Genomic DNA, 21,498 nt, shown 5'->3' on the forward strand with positions numbered 1-21,498 from the left:
ACTGCCTTGGCACACCTGGCTGCTTCCTCCTGGTGGCGCACTTCCTCCACCACCATGTGCCGCCGTTCGGTTGGAGTAGCCTTTTGCCATGTGGGTGTAATTGCTTCCAATCCAAGGCCCCCTCTGCCATGTTGGACATGCCCCACTATATCCCGGTGTCTGAGGGCGGTCTTTGCCACTGCAACTGCTGCAGATGGCTTCCATTTCCTCCCCGTTGCTAGGGTTGGAGCAGCACCTCTGACGAATGGATCCCGGGATTCTGTGAGAGTCATTTCCAGCCTTGATTTGGCACATTTGTACTCCTCCACCAGGCTTGAGATTGGTAGGGAGAGGGCTCCGTTGCCATACAGGCCTATGCTGCTAAGGCCTCTCGGCAGTCCAAGCCACTTCCTCACATGTGCATTCACCAGTCTCTCCAGCCGATTGGCATGGGATAGAGTGACCTCATAGATGGCAATTGGCCACATGAGACAGGGCAGCAGTCCAAACTGAAAGCACCACAGCTTCAGCTTCCCAGGGAGAGCAGTGTTGTTGATCTGCTTGAGGCCACTGATTGTATCCTGCCTGAGTTGTTCCACCTGCTTCGAGTCTTTGAGTTCTGAATTAGGTCTAGATGGCCACCGCTTTAATCAATGGGAGGACGGGGATATTTGCGAGTGCTTAAAATATATCTTAAATTATGGCTATGGGTCTAATACACCCGTCGCTTATCAATGAGTTGCTTGCAGTCAACATGTACAAAACGGATTTTTTTTCATCAGTACATTTCCTTTTTATACCGTTTTGAATATGAATATAGTTTGGGTGCTTCTGTGTAATTCCAGGAAAAGACGCGATAATAGCGTTTTAGTGGAATACACTAAACATTAGGGCTGCAACTAACGATTATTTTGGTAGTTGACTAATCTGTCGATTATTTTTTCGATTAGTCGACTAATCTAACGATTCTTTTTGTCACACCCTCCATCTCTGTTTCCTGTGGGCGCGGCTCCTTTTCCGGGCTACAGTGCATGTTTTACCTCACATGCTCAAGTCTGCAAACCTGTGAATGTCACCCTGGTGTCCAGTCCCTCTGCCTTAACAGTTAAATTAACATAACATGACCCCATAGCAAATTAGAATAATGACTCATGAAACATTTGAATTTGGATCTTAAGCAACTTGCTTAAATTAAAATGTATTTGAATAACATAAATACAATACAACAATCAATCATAACAAAATAAATAAATTAAATACAAATTAAAGTGCAAGTGTTTAAATGTAAACAAAGAAAGAAAATAAGTAGCAGCATCTGCCCCCAGCACCGCGGCTGATGGGGCTGTAACTTGGTCCAGGAGGGTGACTTGGAACAGCTGTAGGGGGAGAGGAGAGGAGGATGACAGATCAGACAGACTTCTAGGTCTTTTGTTTGCTGTGTGTGAGGAGTGTGTGTGTATGTGTGAAACTTTATTTTAGATGATGTACTGCATAATGCCATTAACGTTAAACCATGGGAAAGCTAGTTGGAACTTGGCTGGCTAGGCTACAGACAGCTCATGTTAGAACAGAGCAAACTGACTAGCTAAGTAAGATTGTGACACACTGCCACATTGAGTATATGTGTATATAAAAGCAGCAACGCTGTAAGCTTGGCGCTGTTGTTTAGCTAACGTTACGTTACATACAACATACCGCAGCTTCGGCATAACTGAAATAGCGTGCAGCAACGCTGTAAGCTTGGCGCTGTTTAACGTTACATACAACATACAGCAATAGAGTTCGCTTAGCAAGCATTATCCATATCCATGAGACGTTCTGTTTTCCAACATGTAAGCCAACGTAAAAAATACAATACTATGGCTAACCATCTAAAACTTACCCATGTTCCGAAGCTCCGGGGTGCATCGTTTCTTCTTCTTACCCGGGCCGTTACTACATAATGCTGTCAGACAATGGAAACGATACTGCCCCCAGCACTTCCTGTAGTGCATTGCAGTTACAAATGAACATTTGCGGCTCTGATTTTTTTTATACGACGCATCGACGCAAAAATTCCTCGTCGGCAAATTTTTATGATCGACGTCGTCGATTATGTCGCCTAATCGTTGCAGCCCTACTAAACATGTTGTCATTTGTCGCTTGATTTATGAATAGTTTTCAAATAAACGCTAGATTATCGCTATTATATGCGTCCTCATGCACAATACAGAAGCGGGCTGAAAAATCGCTTATCCGTGCATTGGTCGGCGCCAACGGCACGCACACACACGTTGTGATCGCTGTGAAAGAAACATCCGATTAACCTGGACCGGATTTTTATTTTTTTTGGTGCACATCCCCAGCCAATCCAATGATGTGCAATACCATCCGGGAGACGATAAGACTGCGGTATTTGCCCTTTTGCAAGCTCAGACCCATTCCCAATGATAACATCAGGTTTGATGGATGAAAATGAATAGATATCGCTAATAAAAAGAAATAACGATTAAAACCTGAGTTAACGAGTTAACCCTACTATACTCGGCTCTGGCGTCCAATGTGTTAATAAGGAGGCAGATTGTGCAAAACATAAAGTGGATGAGGAGGATGAGAGTACGAGTGTGATGAGGATGGAGAGATAGACTTTGACGATGATGATTAGTAGTTTAGGTTTTAATGTTGTGCCAACAGAGAAGATGTACTGTACCGTAATTGTTATAGTACTTTGTTTGAACCTTAACAAAACATATTTCACTGGATTTCAAATTTGTCTATGTAGGACAAATTAGTCTTTTCACATTAGTCTTCCACTTTTGGCCTCGTTTACACAAAATCTACAATATTTAGGGCATAACAGCATGATACAATCTTTATTAAGATTGTATTTCCAATATTAAACTCAAATTGATCTCATCTGATGGACTACATTTCAGCTTTTTTTGCATTTTCTTGTCCTGAAATAGAATCAAGATGTGTTTGAATCTTAAAAATATTTACTGAATTCCTTGACTCAATATTGTTTGGGGAAATGTTTTAATTTGTCTCTATATGTTGTTAACTTCAAAAGTTATGTTGTTTTCTTTTTCAGGTTTTCGTTCAGGATAGGTGTAATAAAGGGTTAAAAATAAACCCCATGGGACATTATTTCTACCTTTCAAGGATTAAGAAAAAGCTAACGTAAAAAATACAATACTATGGCTAACTATCTAAAACTTACCCATGTTCCGAAGCGAATCAAGGATTAAGAAAAAAACAGGTGGCAAAAATAAATCCAGACCATGCAGGTGGACCTATGTTTCCATCTAGACTATTTAACCTATTGGTAAACTAACATATTGATGATAATATACATTATGCTGTTGTGACATGGTTATGATGTTTATACTTGAATACGTTTCACAAAAAATACAATAATTTTGTCAGTCTGCAGAGCTTGATTTATGACGTGATGTCATTTGCGGTCTGCCGGCGGACCGCACGGGCTAAAGAGGTTAAAAGATGTACATGCATAAAGAAATGATAAAACGCAACAACAAACCAAAATAGTTAAAACAAATAGAAAATATTAACTTAACATTAATTTAATCCTACCCCTCGTCTACTGCTCAGCGATTGTGATTATAAATCTTTCTAAGTCACAATAGATATATATATATTAAGGCGGTCAATCGATTAAAATATTAATTAAATTAATTGCATATTTTGTATCCGTTCTAAATCTACCTTAAACGGATATTTTTCAAGTTGTAATACTCTTATCAACACGAGTCAACAAACGATTGCTTTATGCAGCCATTTAACACAAAAGGATGACCCTCATGCATTGAAAATTTGCATCAAATTCAAAACAGTGATGCACAAAATAACTTAAGAAAATAATTTAAAACAATGAATAAAGTGTGCATGAAATAATAGGGGGAAAAAAACATTAGGAACTTGGTACATTCACCCAACAACGTGTTAACTTTGACAGCCTTAATATATATATACAAACACATATCTACACTTATATGTACTATTCTTTATACATTTAAATATATGTAAGATATAAAACAATAATAAAGTTAAACGACTCCTTCATAAATTGCATGCCAGCCATCTACCAATTGAATCATACTCTTGTAGAAATGTTATGAAAATAACTAGTTTTTAGAAGAAGATATTTTTTTATGCATAATATACCATAACTTGGTAACAATAAAAAAGGGAAGGTTCCGAAATATTGGACCAATATAAAAAAATTCTATCAATTTCCAATCATGGTCGGTTTCTCCTAGAATATAGTCATCAATGATGGCTGTGCTGTAAATGGCATGTTTCCAATGTTAGCCTTTCTTGTTACTATGCTAATGATTAGAAGAAATTAAGAGCAACTCAGTACAATTATATCAATAATTATATGTCATCTGTGGAAACTACATTATCATAAGACATAAGCCACAGCTTTATGGAGTGCAGCGTTAAAGATACCATGTTGTTAATTTCCATGATCTGTAAATCAGAAAAAGTATATAGGTTCAAAATGACCAAACCTTCTCTTTAAAGTAATATTATTGCTTAATATAAAAAAAATCTTGTCATGTTACTGATTTAACAACATTGCTCTGGTGAATACCAATGTCTGAGAAAAGCCAAACCCAAACTTACCTAGTATACTAAAAACATCTGCTAAAATGGATGGCATGTCATCTCTGAGGTCCTGTAAATGGAAAGAAATAATTAGGGAGAAAGATTTGTGAACAAAAAATTTTCTTCGATAGAAAATAGTTCCCTATTAAACCGAAACTATCTGGATGGATAGGTAGCACCCCAGGTAAGAGCAAACATATGTTGTTTTATTTTGAGTTAGCTGTCCCATTAAAGCCAAAAAATATGTACGTCTTTCTCTCCTGGCCATTATCAGAGTCATCTGCGACTTACATGCTCGTGCATGATATACACAGGAAAAACTATCACTAGAAAGTGAACATTTGTTTAAAAGATTGAATCCCTAATTATATGTGGCATGGGAGAGGAACTTGAAGATTTTTACTATTTTTGTGACAGTTTAAAAAAAAAAATGGCACAAAAAGCATTTTTTTTTTTTTTGATAATAATCAAAAGTAATGTGACAAAAAGAAAGTGATGCGAACACTGACATACCATTATATCTCCAAGGACGCTAGCAGCGAGATCCAACTTCAAGTTGCCTTGTATAACTTGCCAGCAGAGCTCATACAAGGCAGCCTGTATATCTAGAGAATTGGAGAAAAAAAAGACACAAAAACACAATGTTAATTGTAGGCAACAGGTCCCTCAACCTTTTATAGGAAGATGATTATGGAGATAATAGTTATACTCCAATTTCCTATATACTCAATTGTCAATATGACCTCCGTGGATTTCAATCAGAAATTTGTGATGGGGTTCAATATATAAGTCTCTAGATGCTACAAGGTAAGAAAAACATTAATATATAAATGTTTCTAGATGCTGCTACACAGAAAATGCAAAGACAGGTGCTCAGAAAAAGACACTAAATGGACATAAGGCAATAGTTCCGTCAATAGGCAGGGAAACCTTTAATCCTGCCTAAGGTTGTGTCAATCAATAGGCAGGGAACCTTTAAACTCTTAATTAAGCCCGATAACGGTAAATTCAAACCTTTATTTATTCTTGAAAGGAAAATTGAGGTCACCCTCATTTTCAATGCCATCGAGACTTAGACATTTCAATGCATAAATTTTTTACAATATAATAATATATATTAACCTCATAGTGTGCACTGGCACGTATACGTGCCGCTTTGCCCTTGCGCGCAAGTCGGGTTGCATTTTTCGCTGAACATATAATATACCGTTCGAAAGATCTTATTTGTTTCCGTTCGAATGCCACCTCATTCGACCACTTCCATGCCTCGCTTCTCGAGTTACATGACGATGTCAGGCGAGCGTCTTTTTACGCTCCACGTGTCAGATGACCACCCAGGACTCCAGAACTAGGGATGCCCCCCGAAACACGGTTCTAAACGGGATCCGGTACTAAATTAGAAAAAAGTATTGATAAGCTCCGAAGGACTACCTCACTGAGAGGCCACAGTACCTCAGACTAAAGGACAGTCAGTCTGATGTACTGGTGAGCAACACCGGCACCCCCCAAGGAACTGTGCTGTCACCCTTCCTCTTCACCCTCTACACCTCAGACTTCGGCCGCAACTCAAGCGGGTGTCACCTGCAGAAGTTCTCAGACGACTCCTCCATCGTAAGCTACATCACCGACGATGATGAGGAGGAGTACAGAGCCCTGGTGGAGAGCTTCGTGGGGTGGAGCGACAGCAACCACCTCCAACTCAACACCAGTAAGACCAAGGAGCTGGTGGTGGACTTCCGGAGGGGCAAGAAGAGGCCCCCCCCGATTCCCATCTCCATCCGAGGGGTGGATGTGGAGATGGTGGACTCATACAAGTTCCTTGGGGTACACCCAGGGAACAAAATTAACTTTTTGACTTACCAGCCATTTGGCTGGTAGATTTTAAAAACTACCAGCCAGGCAGATTTTTTACCAGCCAAAAATTCAAAATAGCTTTTTAGTATAGCGCCATGTGTTATTATTACTATATAATACTCTCATATGCTATTTTCAATTAATATCATAAACAACATAAGGAATATTAGCATAATTTTGAGTGGACTGAAGGAATGAGTCAGCGTTAATAGTTTTAAATGCAAATAATTTATTGAAACATAGAAGTGGGGTCGGGGACACACACACTGTTTCAACTCACCACCCCCGCATCATATTGTAGTCTAGTCTGTCTTCAAACTTCCACTCCTCTCGAAACCTTTTTATATTTGAATATCAACATTATCTGTGCATCCTCAGTAATCCTCAGTTTACTACAATATACTCCTCTCCTGAGTCCTGACTAGTGACTTCATCGTCTTTCCAAACGCACGCACACACACAGAGAAAGGGAGAGTGCCCCCCCCCCATTTCCCTTTTCCCAGTCCACACTGCCTGCTGTTCTCTATGGCTCTGCCGCTGATCAGGATTAGCTTGTTATCTTACGCTAACATAACGTTCATTTCGGGCGATGTGGGCATAAAGGAATGGCGACGATGCAATGCATGTTAGATGCATTTGACCCGTTGTGAGAAGAAGAAAAAACCACAGACTTATTTCGGCTCGCAAAATAGGCGCACTGCTTTGTAGCTCTGCTCTCAGGGAACAAACTTAACTTTTTGACTTACCAGCCATTTGGCTGGTAGATTTTAAAAACTACCAGCCAGGCAGATTTTTTACCAGCCATTGGCGGTTGGCTGGTACTTATTTTGTTCCCTGGGTACACCTGAACAATAAACTGGACTGGTCGGATAACACAGAGGCCCTCTACAGGAAGGGACAGAGCAGGCTGTTATTCCTGAGGAGACTCAGGTCCTTCAATGTGTGCAACAGACTGCTGCAGTCTTTTTACCAGTCTGTTGTGGCCAGCATCCTCTTCTATGCTGTGGCATGCTGGGGAGGCTACATCAATTCAAGAGACACCAACAAGCTCAACAAGCTGGTGAGGAAGACTAGCTCCGTGGTGGGAGTCGAGCTACCTAGACTTGAGGTGATGGCAGAGAGGGGGATGATAAGGAAGCTGGCTGCCATCATGGAGAACCCCTACCACCCCCTCTACGACAAGCTAGTCAAGATGAGAAGCTCGTTCAGCCACAGACTCATTCCCCCCGACACTCAACTAACCGCCTCGGACAGTCCTTCATACCAGCGGCCATCAGGCTCCACAACAGTGGGCAGCGACTAGCAGCCTCCAGGCTCCACAACAGGGGGCAGCGACAGCGACTGCTACCAGACATTGACCTGGGACTTATAGGAACCCAAGGAGGACAACCTACACTACCTTAGGCTTACTGCACCTTATGTGGATACTGTGATACTGTGAATAATGTATATTTCAGTGGATACCGTGATACTGTGAATAAGGTATACTCAGTATAGTAAATTATAACACTACCTTATGCATACTGCACCTTATGTGACACTGTGAATAATGTGAATATTTCTTCAGCTAGTCAGATAGTAAATTATATTGACCAAATTGTTTACACTGCCTGTGTTGTTTTTACTACCTGTACACTGTGTTGTTTTACTACCTGTACCCCCCCCCCTCCCCCCCATGCTGCTATGATGCCTGAATTTCCCCAAGGGGATCAATAAAGGAATATCTTATCTTATCTTATCTTATCTTAACTGCTATCGATACTCGAGAAATTATGATTTTTTTTTTTTTCGAGGAATTTAAACGTTGCGCGGGACTAAGTTACACACAATCGCGGCTTGAGTCGCTCACACTCAGACAAATGCACATACGGGTACTTGGCTCCGTGCTGAAGCGCGCAGCACACAGACAGCTATGCATGCGCTCATGGTGAAATGCGCCGTTTTCGACTGCTTTGCTCGCAGTGTGACATCTCCATCCACTGCAGGTAAGCCAAGATACGGAGGTAGCTAGGCTAATAACGAATTATTACGAATAGGCTAATAAATAAAATATAATTGCTTAGCTAATTGTTTAGCTACAAATATATTTGAAAGATGACAACTTTTTATAGATAGTCAGGCTGAGGCTGCAGCCACCATGTCCCAGCCCACCCCTCTACCACCACCGGTCCCAGCCAAGCCCAAAGTCCCTTCACCCTAGCAGCTAGAGGAAGGATGACAGAGGATAGGGTGAACGAGTGTCACAGGGTTACTGTTGCTGAAGAAATTATATTTATTTATTATATTTATTTATAAAGTTATAAATAAAGCAATGTCGATTCTGTTCTTAATCAAACCGATAAGAGTATCGATAAAGTACCGAACCGCTAAGCAGTATCGATAAGAGTAGTAGTATCAATAAAATCCTAACGATACCCATCCCTATTCAGAACTGCCAATCATCTGCTGATGGCAAAATTGCCACTTTTCTGGGTGCCTGTTAACCCATTCGAGGCCAAACCCGAGATAAGTGGGGTTAACTCGCCATGTTCTGGGCGCAAAACCAGAGAAATCTTGGGTTTTAATCTATATTTCTTTTATTCGCTATATCCATACATTTTTCATCCATCTAGCCTGACATTATCATTGGGAATGGGTCTGAGCTCGCAAAGGGCAAATACCGCCGCCTATTGTCTCCCGGATGGTATTGCACATCATTGGAATCCCTCTGGCTGGGGATGTGCATAAAAAAAAAGTCTGGTCCAGGTTTTCCTTCTCGGGGATGCAGTATCGTTATAACACATTGACTGGGGACAATCTGAGCAGCATGGATTATGTGTTTTGTAAGGGATAATGTATAGCTACGAGGTCATTGTCGCAAAATAATTGACCGACACGTAGTTTAAAATACCGAGCCGCCTCTGCGAGGTGTTTTAAACGTCAGTGAAGGTCAATTATTTTGCGATGACCGAGTAAAGCTATACATTATCCCGCTTATTACATGGCTAACTTACTAACAATATACCTAATTCATTTGACAAATCGCAGTTCTGTGGCTCTGTCAGCCCAAATAAAGTGATTATTATTATCGCGGGCAGAGCTCTGTTCTGGCTCCGCTGTAATCGTCACACACACTCCGCTGTCAGTGCAGCCGCGGCAGGTGTGTCTGATTTGCTGCACTGATGTGGGCTTGATTGCGAACAGCTGCGCACATCGGTCATTATTGTCCCACAGCGGTCATTATTGTGTAATAATGACCGCTGTCGGGGGGCTATTGACCAATCACAAGCAAGCATTTAGACGAATGTGAAAACGCCATGTAATAAGGATATATAACGTTGGATCAATAAACGCGATCGATATTTGGAATGGCGATCAGGAATTGGATTAATCTTTTTGCAGGACGTCAGATGTGAGGTAAGGACTTTATGTTACGAATATTGGGTTAATCAGATGTTCCTTTCACCGCCGCCGGAGTGTGTGTGTGTGTGGTTCGCGCCGACCAAGTACGGAGAAGCGATTTTTCAGACGCCGCTTCTGTTCGCCCATGAGGACACATATCGATAATCTAGCATTTATTTGAAAACTATTAATTTGTCAAGCGACAAATGGCACGATTTCTAACTAAATCTAATTAATAACTAATACATTCCCTGAGGTCCATAGATGTCCCTAGATACCAAGACCATGCAAACGGACCTTGTAGAAGTGGAGCAATCTTCCATTTACTTGGGTATTAGGCAAATTTTCTGAAAATATGGCTAGGGCTTAACACTTTCAGTGCCATTCGGGGCGCTAAAGGGCTCCGTATGCCAGCGTCCACGTCAATGATAGAGCTCTCATAGTTGCAAACGCATAAACTATGTCTTAAAGGTGACATGCATTAGATAGAGAGCACTTGGGGGGGGGGGGGGGGGGGGGACCTGCCGCGCGGCACACACCCGCAAACGGGAGATTGAAAGAAAGAAAAAAAGGAAGAGAGAGGGAGGGAGGCCCCCACAAGCTGCCGCGCGGCACACCCGAGAGGGAGAGAAAGGGAGAGAGGGGGCCTCGTCAATAACGGCCTGTCTTTTTCTCTCTCTCTCTCTCTCTCCCACCCCCTCCCCCTCCCTCTCTCTCTCTGTCTACCAGTCGCAGACTGTGTGGACTGACTGTCACTCAAAGTGCTTAAGGGGCGGAGCCAGGCCATAACAGCCTGAAATCTTGAAGCTGAAAAATTATGGTTTTGAGTACTTGATTAGAAATATAAAACAATGCATTTTTTTGAAAAAAACCTTACTGTCTTCAATAGACTAACAGGAATTGTGTAAAGTTGTCCAAATAGTGCTAGGAATAGCAATGCATGTCCCCTTTAAATTATGGCTATGAGTCTAATCTGGCCGTCGCTTATCAATGACTTGTTTGCAGTCAACATTGTCGAAACTGATATTTTAAAATTGTTTTATTATTATTATTATTTTTTAATCCGTTCATTTCCGTTTTATACCATTTTGAAAAACGCTAGTTTTTTTTAGTTTCAGGAAAATATAATGATTGTGATAATCGCCCTTTACTGGAATATTCTGGAATACACAAAAAACTGTCATTTCTGCCTACTTATGAATAATTTTCAAATAAAGGCTAAATTATCGATAGTATGTGTACTTATGCACGCTATATAAGCGGGCTGAAAAATCTATTCTCTCATTTCCTGATCAGCACACACGGGCACATGTTGATATGTGAAAAAAGTTCTGATTATCCTAAGACTGGTAAAATAGATTCCTTACCTCAGATCAGATGTTCTCCAAAAAGATTATTCCAATTCCTGATCGCCATTCCAAATATCGATCACGTTTATTGATCCAACGCTGGATACTGGAAATATGTATTCCACGCTGTTTTGGGGCTCGGCAATGAATCTGATCCTCTCGGGTGGTTTGCCCGAGAAGTAAAATGAGGAAGCTGGGGGGGAATCCTTCTCATACACAACACAGCTGGATCCCCCCCCCCCCCCGTGTTTCGTTTCAATCCATTCCAAAGGGGTGCAGTACCACATGGAGACGATAGGGTGCGGTATTTTCCCAATGGAGCTCAGAGAGTTTGCAGCACTAACGTGAGACTAAATTGATTAAATACGAATTCAAATCGCTAATAAATTTAAAAAAAAATAAAAAAAAACAAGATTTATCGTCGCTGGCACTCAATGTGTTAAGAGGTTAACTGTTAATGTTCGGCGGTCACGCCCGAGCGCACACTTTGCAACACTTTGCCCTCGTCTGTCGGCCTAGCCAGGGCTCGAGACCAACGATGTCCCGTCGTCCCCGGGACTATCAAATATTTATTTGGGACAAACACAAATCCTCTCCGGGACGCAGTGGGGACGAAGAGGATTTATTTGGAAAATGTCAACTGCGCGGACTGTCAGTGCGCATATCACTGCACTGGCAAACGGTGCGCGTCTTCTGAGTGCTCGCTTTGACAGTGCCACGAGAGCACTGCACAAGACCCGCGGACATATAATGTTTAATAAAGGTTCCCGCGGTAGGCTACTGCCCATCAATCAAGGGAGCACTCTGCCACTCGCAAACAGATAACGTTAAACACAGAAGATGGAAAACAGACAGACCAACGGGGAACTGCATCCAACCCTTGAGTCTAAGGTAAGGACACATTTAAATCACAGAGGAGTATGTTAGTCTATTGGAACTGTATACAGTAGTTAGCGTTTTAGCCATATAGCTGCTTGCTAGCTAACGTTAGCCCTGTGTGTGTGTGCTCAAAGCTAGCGATTTAGCCATATAGCTGCTTGCTAGCTAACGTTAGCCCCGTGTGTGTGTGTGTTCAAAGCTAGCGATTTAGCCATATAGCTGCTTGCTAGCTAACATTAGCCTCGTGTGTGTGCTCAAAGCTAGCGATTTAGCCATATAGCTGCTTGCTAGCTAACGTTAGCCCTGTGTGCACAAAGCAGCCAGCCCCATATAGGTGTATGTTATATTGACTAGGCTTGACAACCGAGGTTCAAAGTTAACTTCACATTTATTGGCTGTTGGTTTACATGTCGGACTCTAGCTCGTATCTATGCTCTAGCTTACAACTGTGTCTTGACTTCCTGCCTGGTGTGACAATTAGGGGTGGGAATCACCAGTTTCATCATGATACGATATGATATCGATTCTTTGGACAACGATACGATATTTGCCGATATCACAAAGTCTCTCACGATACAATACGATACGATTAGATTCAGGTGCCTGCGATCGATATGAGATGATATCATATGCCCATTTAACACAATCGGTAACATTTAGATCAACAAAAAAAAGGTAATGAAAATATCATTTGACATTTGTATTTTTAAGCTCTTCCAGACATTTAAAGGAAAATCAATCTATTGTTTTTAATACAAATAGACCTGTTCACTGTAAAGTGCCACGTTTTTATATATTGAGCTTTAAACTTTAAGCTACATTTTTTGGAACTCAAAACTCACAACCTCCCTCTCCCAAACCGTTCCTACAACAATTTGTTGATGTTGCATGATCATGTATAGGCCTACATTTATTATGTATTATATTGTTTATGTTTAAATAACATTTAAACATCAAACTCCTCTGACCTCATCTTGTCTTTCCAAAGACGCGCGCACACACACACACACACAGAAAGGGAGAATGCTATGCTGTAACATCTACACACACGGAGCTACTGCTGTTGTTCTTGGGCAGATATGAGACTCGCCACAGGATTTTCAAAATAAGAGTATCGATATGAATCGATCTTATTACATCGCATCGATCCGATTCGATTGTTGATAATTACATCGATGTATCGATCTGGATCGATGTATCGTCCCACCCCTAGTGACAATGCATCATATTTTTTTGCAAAATCAACTCTGCCTCTCTTTGTTAACTACAACAAGCAATGCCGTTTGTTATTTAAGATGAGGTCAGACTTGGCACTGACAGATGTGTTCATTGTGCTGCTTTTATGAAGCCTCAAATGACGGCTTACAATATTTCATGAAAGCAAAGTGTTTTGTTTGTCTAAGATTTAAAAAGGTTTACACTTTACAGCACTGACAAAGTTGAACAAAGTGCTGTACAAGTCCCACAACATTAAATATTTTATTACATTTTTTTTATTTAAATTTTTTTTTCAAAGCTTCGAATTAAAATCGAATCTCGGCCCCGAAGCTTCAAATTCCCCAAAAAAAATCGAAGGTCAGCCCTACATTTTCATAAACAATAATATAATTTTTTGTTATATGGTTATAATATATAATAATCAGTTATATAATCAGTTCCCCCAGTCACATTTGTGTATTCAAATTATTATTATTATTTTTTTTAAGATTTCTTTTTTAGCGTTTATCGCTTTTTACTACTGGGCAGTCCAGTAGAGAGAGAGAGAGGAGGAACGGGAGACAGAGTGGGGGAAGATATTCGGCAAATAACGACTGGTCAGGGAAACGAACCCGGGTCGGCCGTGCCGCGACTCAGTGCGTTATGTGGTTCGCCACTGGGGCGCCAGAAAATGTATCAAAAATGTATCAAAAAAATTTCAAATCGAAGGGATTTCATGATGCATTGAATCGTTGCCTGAAGAATTGTAATCGAATCGTTGAGGTCGAATCGTTACACCCCTAGTGACAATCGAATGGCGGCAAATTAAACTTTCCAACAATGCATTGGTTGATCTGCGAAAACGCAGCGTGGAGCCAGTCCGATCTTTAACACTTTCAGTGCCAGCAGGGGGCGCACGATTTAGTGCTTGAATGCCCACCATCCACTTCAATGTTAGCGTTAATAACGCCTAATCTATGTTTTAAATTATGGCTGTGTCTATCAAACTTATCAATGACTAGTTTTCCAGTCAACATTGTCGAAGCGGATTGTTTTTTATCGGTTCATTTTCGTTTTATAGGATTTTGAAAAGCCCTCGTTTTCAAGGAAAATAAAAAGATAATGATAAGACGTTTACTGGAATATTCTAGAATACACAAAAACGTTTTCATTTTTTGGCCTATTTATGAATCGTTTTCAAATAAATGCTAGATTATCGATAGTATATGTGTACGTATGCACGCTGGGGCGGCGAGCTGAAAGTCGATTATCGGAGTTCCTCATCAGCGATCGCGCACACACACATAGGGGACACGTTGATATCTCAGCGAATACAACTCTGATTATCCCAAGACTGGTCAAATAGATTCCTTACCTCAGATCAGATGTTCTCCAAAAAGATCATTCCAATTCCTGATCGCCATTCCAAAAATCGATCACTAGTCTACTATCGATTGGCTACTGTGAATATGTATTCCAGGCTGATTCCCGTCCCGCAATGACTTCCATGTTGAGCAGACAGCTTGCCAGCTCAGGGAGCCAGCTGGCTCCGCCTCTACATATCAACTGATCACAGGTCAGTCTAAGCGACTGACCTGCAGTTACTCAGGGATAGACGATAGGGGGCACTTATTTTTCCATTCTGAGCTGCTGGAGGAGCTGCTGTACCAATGGGAGACTGTTGATGAAATATGAAATCAGATCGCTAATAAAAAAAATAAAGCGCTAATACACGTCGTGGGCATTCAGGCATTGGGCTGATAAAACGTCATATGACATGATTGGCACTGAAAGTGTTAAAGGCATAGATATCTATATAGAACACTAGATGGCTTAAGGCAGAGTCACCAGCATCACTGAACCGCCGCCATCTTGCTCGAGTCAGCCTTGAGTGAGGGTGAGTGATCTGCACAGACAAGAATACTCATAACTCGCTGAAATATTGACGGATTTACAAACGGTTTGGTTTATTACAAGCATTATTAACGTGGCTATGATTCAAGTGGTTTGTAAAAAAATAAATAAAAAAAAAGTAGACATGAATGTTATCAGTAGCTGAGCTGCCTCGAGCAAGATGGCCGCCCTACGACGACGTCGCTCTACATTGGCCGGCAGCGCGGGTAAGCTATCTAATGTTCTATATAGATATCTATGGTTAAAAGGTCCCATGTTTTGCTATTCCTTTCACTATTTTGGCAATGTTACACAATTCCTGTGTGAGTCTATGGAACACATCTTTAAGGTTTTCAAAAAAAATTCATTGTTTGTATTTCTAATCAAGTACTCTAAAGCAGCATTTTTCCACTTCAAGATTTCAAGCTCTTTTGGGCTGGGCTCCACCCATAAGCGCTTTGAGTGAGTCACCCACACAGCGTGATACAGAGAGAGAGAGAGAACGAGCGAGCGAGAGAGGATACATCACTCCATGCACGCGTGCGCTGTGTGAGTGGCTCGACTGCGATTGTGTGTAAAATGCAGGTGGACCGTGGAGAGAGAGGATACATCGCTCTGTGCGTGCGTGCACTGTGTGAGTGGCTCGACTGCGATTGTGTGTAAAATGCAGGTGGACCGTGGAGAGAGAGAGGGGGAGAGAGGATGCATCGCTCTGTGCGTGCGTGTGCGCTGTGTGAGCGGCTCGACTGCGATTGTGTGTAAAATGCAGGTGGGCCGTGGAGAGAGGGAGAGTCAGGGAGACCACTTCCGCATTATTCCCACTGCTCCGTTGTTGACCGAATTGTTGATTCTCTGTCGGCACCAGCGCACGTCAACCCGTTTGAGGAAGTGTCAGTATTTCCACTCGCTCTGTTGTTGAGTGCGCTACAACCATAGAGGGGGTGTTAGTTATGCAGATCAGCAGCACCTACCAGTGTTTACCCTAGGATTTTTTTCAGGGGGGGGTGGTAGGCACCCAAAACTACTAGTGTTGTCGCAGGGCGCGCGAGTTGTGGAATGACATAGGAAAAAAGTATTGAACACACTAACTGAAATTTATTCAATACTTAGTGGAGAAGCCTTTGTTTGTAATGACAGCTTCAAGGCGCTTTCTGTATGAAGTAACTAATCGCCTGCAGTATTCGGGTGTGATTTTGGCCCATTCCTCTGCACAGATTGTCTTTAAATCTTGAAGATTGCGGGGGGCCCTCTTGTGAATCTGGATCTTCAGATGCTTCCACAAATGTTCAATTGGGTTTAAGTCAGGTGATTGACTGGGCCATTCCAACAAGTTGATTTTCCCTGAAACCAATTACGAGTTTCTTTTGCTCTATGCTTTGGATCGTTGTCCTGCTGGAAGGAACACCCACATCTCATCCTCAGCATCCTTGTGGATGGCAGCAGGTTCGTCTCAAGAATCTCTCTGTACATGGCTCCATTCATTTTTCCTTCAATGATATGAAGTCTGCCAGTACCACAAGAGGAGAAACAGCCCCACACCATGATACTTCCACCTCCAAACTTCACTGCTACTCTACAGGTAAGCATGTGCTTTCATGTAGCGCGCTATGCAACTGGTGTCACGGCTCTGCTTTTTTATGGCGTTGTATAGAGCTGCCGCGGTATCGGTATTACCGCGGTATCGCTGTTACATCATGCCCACCGCAGCGTTGGGCTGAATACCGGCATCACCGCTGTTTTTTATTATATTATTATTATTACGCTCTCGTTGGGCTTGCGGCTCTGCAGATATACCCTACTTCTCTGTCGAGATTCCAAGCGACCCTATTGGGTACCAGAAAAGTCACATGAAACACTGCAGACCACTGATTGGTCAGAAGAGATACGCGTCACATGCTTGGAGCATCTTGCAGTGCGTTTACTTCCTGAATCTCAGCCATCACAACACGGCTAATAGTACGTTAGCTCCCACCGGAGACCGGAGTGGATTACCGACGCCGTCGCTCCTCAGGGAACGAGGCATAATGATTTTACTGCAACGAAATGTTATAATAAAAGCCCTTCGTTCTATACACTTGTCTGATTGAAAACTTTATTAACAGACCGCAGAATGGGTACAACTCGGCACGCTCTGAGCAAAGAAAGGAACTTAGATATTAATTGAGTAACGCTTGCCTTGCTATGTGGTCCGGTAAATACGAACATGTAACTATACTAACGTTAATGCCACAAATCGAATGCCTTTGTAATCATAAGTAGTAACGTTATAATAATAAGAAGAAGAAAGGGTCGGGGGGGTAACCGGCAGGCGCGACACCGAGGGGAGACTTCGAATCAGTGTTTCACTTTTAATAACGAATACGTGCATGCCGAATCCCAAACAATATTCATGCTGCAAAGTCATCCTCTAAAGATAGACATTTAGACTAGAGGCAGGCTATATGCTATATAAAGAGTAGACTACAAAAAAAATTCATTCAAACTTTTTTTTTTGTGTGTGTGTGTGCGGTAATACCGCGGCGGTAGGAAATATTTTGCAAATGTGTGCGGTAAGGAAAACATCAATACCGCGGCAGCTCTAGCGTTGTATCAGGGGTGAGGTGTTGAGGGGGGTGGACAGAATAAACCTCACCCCCCCGGATATAGTTATATCCTTTACGAAACTGATTGGCCAGAGAGGTTGTGCCTCTCTACCTATCAGTCTCCCTGACGAGGGTGTTCTCTCTCTCGTCACAGGGAAGGGGGGGGGGGTGTCCCTGTCTCCCACACCAAATTAGGATAGGTGGGACACAGGATTCCCCCGGCCATTTGAAGACGTCACAGGCGCGTTTTCTTATTGACCAAGAGACAGGTCTGTGAGTTACAGGGCCTGTGCTACAGACCGCTATCATTGTAAAGGATAGGTGATGCAATGCAGTCGAGACTATTGGTTCTTCTGCCCTGCTCCCTACCAGTAGTGTATATTGGGCCGTTTTGAGTATCAGAGCCTCCTCAGGGAGTTTCAGAGCCTCCTCCTCAGGGAGATTCAGAGCCTCCTCAGAGTTTCAGAGCATCCCTCTCAGTGAGAGAGCCTCCTCAGGGGAGCCTTCTCCTCAGAGAGTCTTAGTCTACTTAGTCCAATTGGTACATGAACCTTTTTCAATTGTTTTACTCATGTTGAGGTCTCTCTGGGAAAACCGCTGTCTTCCCCTCTTACATAAAGAGCAGAATTGACGGGGGGTTTTATTCCCAGGCTCGTCGTATGAGAGCCAGTATCTGTGTCTCTAGTAGACCGGTTTCCTGCTGCTCGTCCCAGAAAGCAGGGAAAAAACTTTGTGGGGCTCTTTCTTGTTAGAAATTCGCCATCACTGTTCTCGGGTTCTTTACGAGCTTACACGCCGTTTCATGAATCAGCGTTTGGTCTTACGAGGCCAATCAGCGCTGGCCCAGGGTGTTTTTCAATGATTGAATGCCTCCTGTGTTTTGGATCGACACACGTACCTACCCCCCTCTTAGGACTGGGGGCGGCGGCGTGACAAGGGCACGGGTCTTGTCCTGGTCGCGCCGGATCAGTTTAACCCGTTGTCCGCCGGGGCGCAGACAAGTTCTGGTACCCCGAAGGACCCTGAGCTTTTCCGGGGGGGAAAATGCCTGGTCGGGCCGGACGTCACAGGGGTTGATGTCATGACTGTGTGTGTCATATAGATGTCACTACAAGTTGCCCTTAACAGTGGTGTGCATTGGTCCATACTGTGTTGTACCTTTTTGTACAATGTTAGGTGGGTTGGTCCTTGGTGGGTTGGTCAACATTCGTTTTCACCCATCCCTCCCTGCTAAGCCGGGGATGGGAGGGGGCTGTCGGGGAGGTTGCTTCTGTCAACTCCTCTATGCATCCCTGTGTAGGTCCCGGTCGCGTGAATATTAAAAGGCAACCAACTTGTGTTCAGCTTTTCGTTCAGCGTTTCTCTGATTGGCCACACGGCCACGTGACCGCCCTAGCACACGCCCTTCGCGGCAGAGAGAGACGCGGCAGAACTGGGTTTTATCACTGGAGATACATTTCTCACTCACCATTGTATTTTGCGCCATCTGACAATATCATAATGATGTGTTTTCTATATTATATCCACAATCATTCATCTAAAAAATTGTATGGGCGTAAATACATTAATACGTTAAAAACGCGAAACATAATAACGTTACAGTTTCTAGTTCAGTCAGCAGCCTTGCGAAATAACATTATACATTATCAGGGATTAAAGCAAAAAAAAATCTCCTGACTGAACTTTTTTTCTGGCCAAGTCATTCTTATTTTAACCTCCACTGTATTTTTTTTTTAATAGCGTTAGCGTTTTAAGGGAGCCTACTTGTAGAGCAGGGCTGTACGTTAACTTTTTTTGCACATAGCACTGGTGCTACAGAGGTTGATAGTTTTGTAGCACAGGCCAAAATCTTGTAGCACAAGTATAAAACGTGTTATATTTGTAACAGTCACAAATGTGCCTATTGTATTTGTGTTATTTAGTTGCAGTGCCATGTTTGGCTGTCATTTAGTATATCGCCATGTGTTATTATTACTATAATAGTAATACTCTCATATGCTATTTTCAATTAATATCATAAACAACATAAGGAATATTAGCATAATTTTGAGTGGACTGAAGGAATGAGTCAGCGTTAATAGTTTTAAATGCAAATAATTTATTGAAACATAGAAGTGGGGTCGGTTGGGACACACACACAATGGGGGACCCTGATGTAAACAAGACAAACGTCTTTCTCTGGTCTGCATCCCCTTAACAATTGTGTGTATTGAGCCGTACTGTACTGTACCCATTCTGCAATCTGTTAAATAAAGTTTACATTCATTCATTCACACACACTGTTTCAACTCACCACCCCCGCATCATATTGTAGTCTAGTCTTCAAACTTCCACTCCTCTCGAAATTTTTTATATTTGAATATCAACATTATCTGTCCATCCTCAGTTTACTATAATATACTCCTGTCCTGAGTCCTGACTAGTGACTTCATCGTCTTTCCAAACGCACGCACGCACACACACACACACAGGGAAGGGGAGAGAGTGCCCCCCATTTCCCTTTCCACACTGTGTCTGCTGGCTCTGCCTGATCAGGATTAGCTTGTTAGCTTGCTAACGTTGTAGTGATTGTAATGGTACATAAACGTTAATTTCGGGCGATGTGCGCATAAAGGAATGGCGACGGTGCAAAGCATGTAGATGCATTTGACCCGTTGCGAGAAAAAAAAAACACACCGGACTTATTTCGGGACGTGTAGGCGCACTGCTGTGTGCGCACCAACACGCTGCTCTGCTTGCAAGCACGGATAGGGCGGATATGACTCGTCGAGTTGTCACGGAGTTTTTTCAAAATAAGAGTATCATATGCACCTGAATGTTGCTAGCTGTCGATCCTAGTTATTATAGCTGGAGCTGCGCGTGGGCAGAAATGAGACCCGCTACAGGATTTTCAAAATAAGAGTATCTATATGAACCGAATCCCTATCGCACCAGTGCTAGTGAAGTAAATCCATCCATCGCACAGACAGCTGTTGCTGTAGCACGTGCAAGATATATGTCGCACTGTACACCCCTGTTGTAGAGCCTACTGTCCCGACTGTGACTATAGACCCTACTGTTGTGGTTGTTGTGCCAGGCAGGGAGGCTGTGTGCTGGAGAGCGTGAATGCAAGTCTTGTGGCTAGCTTCTGATTGATGGCGAGCTAGAACCATTTTCCCATTACTTTGAACGATGAACTAAAAGGCTTGTTATCATACAAACAAGGGACTAAACACATTTCGCAATTATGCCATAACAACAATGGACAGTCTCCTCCCCACCATTTGTATATATTTTTTACCACCCACCCCCTCCTAATGTACAGTCTCCTCCTCATCATATGTATATATTTACTGTTAGGATCTCTGGGTAACAGCACTGTATATTTGCATATCGTGTGACAAATGTAACAGTACTATATACCTGTAAGTCATGTATGTCCCTATGTTTCAAGTTTCTTTAATAGTTGTCATACAGAAGTACAGAATACTTTTGTACAAAATGCTTCTTACTGTTGCGCTCCAGAGACTGTGCATGACAAGATAAGTATGAAACAAAAACATAGTAAAAATTAGAAGAAAAAAAAGAGGTCACAGTGTTCAGTTTAGACATATGTACAATGTTCGTAGACGTAGTTACCATACAATATACAATACTGTGCAGTGTACTAATATACAATACTATATAGTGCAAGGCATAAATGGACGAGGTGCAGTTTAGGTACAATTCACAGTAGGTGTACGAGTTGTAGTGCAAATCCTTTATCAATAAATATAAAGTGTAAGTGTGTTTGT

At 42.3% G+C, this 21,498-nt stretch overlaps 1 protein-coding gene across 2 annotated transcripts in view; it reads right to left on the minus strand.

The window, feature by feature from the left end:
- thoc2 (THO complex 2) overlaps positions 1 to 21,498 on the minus strand; it is a 172,565-nt gene that overhangs the window by 117,695 nt on the left and 33,372 nt on the right. For both annotated transcript variants that reach the window (XM_084320913.1, XM_084320914.1), the window contains exons 3-4: positions 5,104 to 5,195; positions 4,609 to 4,660 (exon numbers count right to left, since the gene is read on the minus strand). In XM_084320913.1, coding sequence (XP_084177039.1) covers positions 4,609 to 4,660; positions 5,104 to 5,195 — 144 coding nt within the window. The remainder of the gene's footprint in view (positions 1 to 4,608; positions 4,661 to 5,103; positions 5,196 to 21,498) is intronic.

This window comes from Notolepis coatsorum (assembly GCF_963971535.1).
Source record: "Notolepis coatsorum genome assembly, chromosome: 8".
NCBI classification, from domain to species: Eukaryota; Metazoa; Chordata; class Actinopteri; order Aulopiformes; family Paralepididae; genus Notolepis; species Notolepis coatsorum.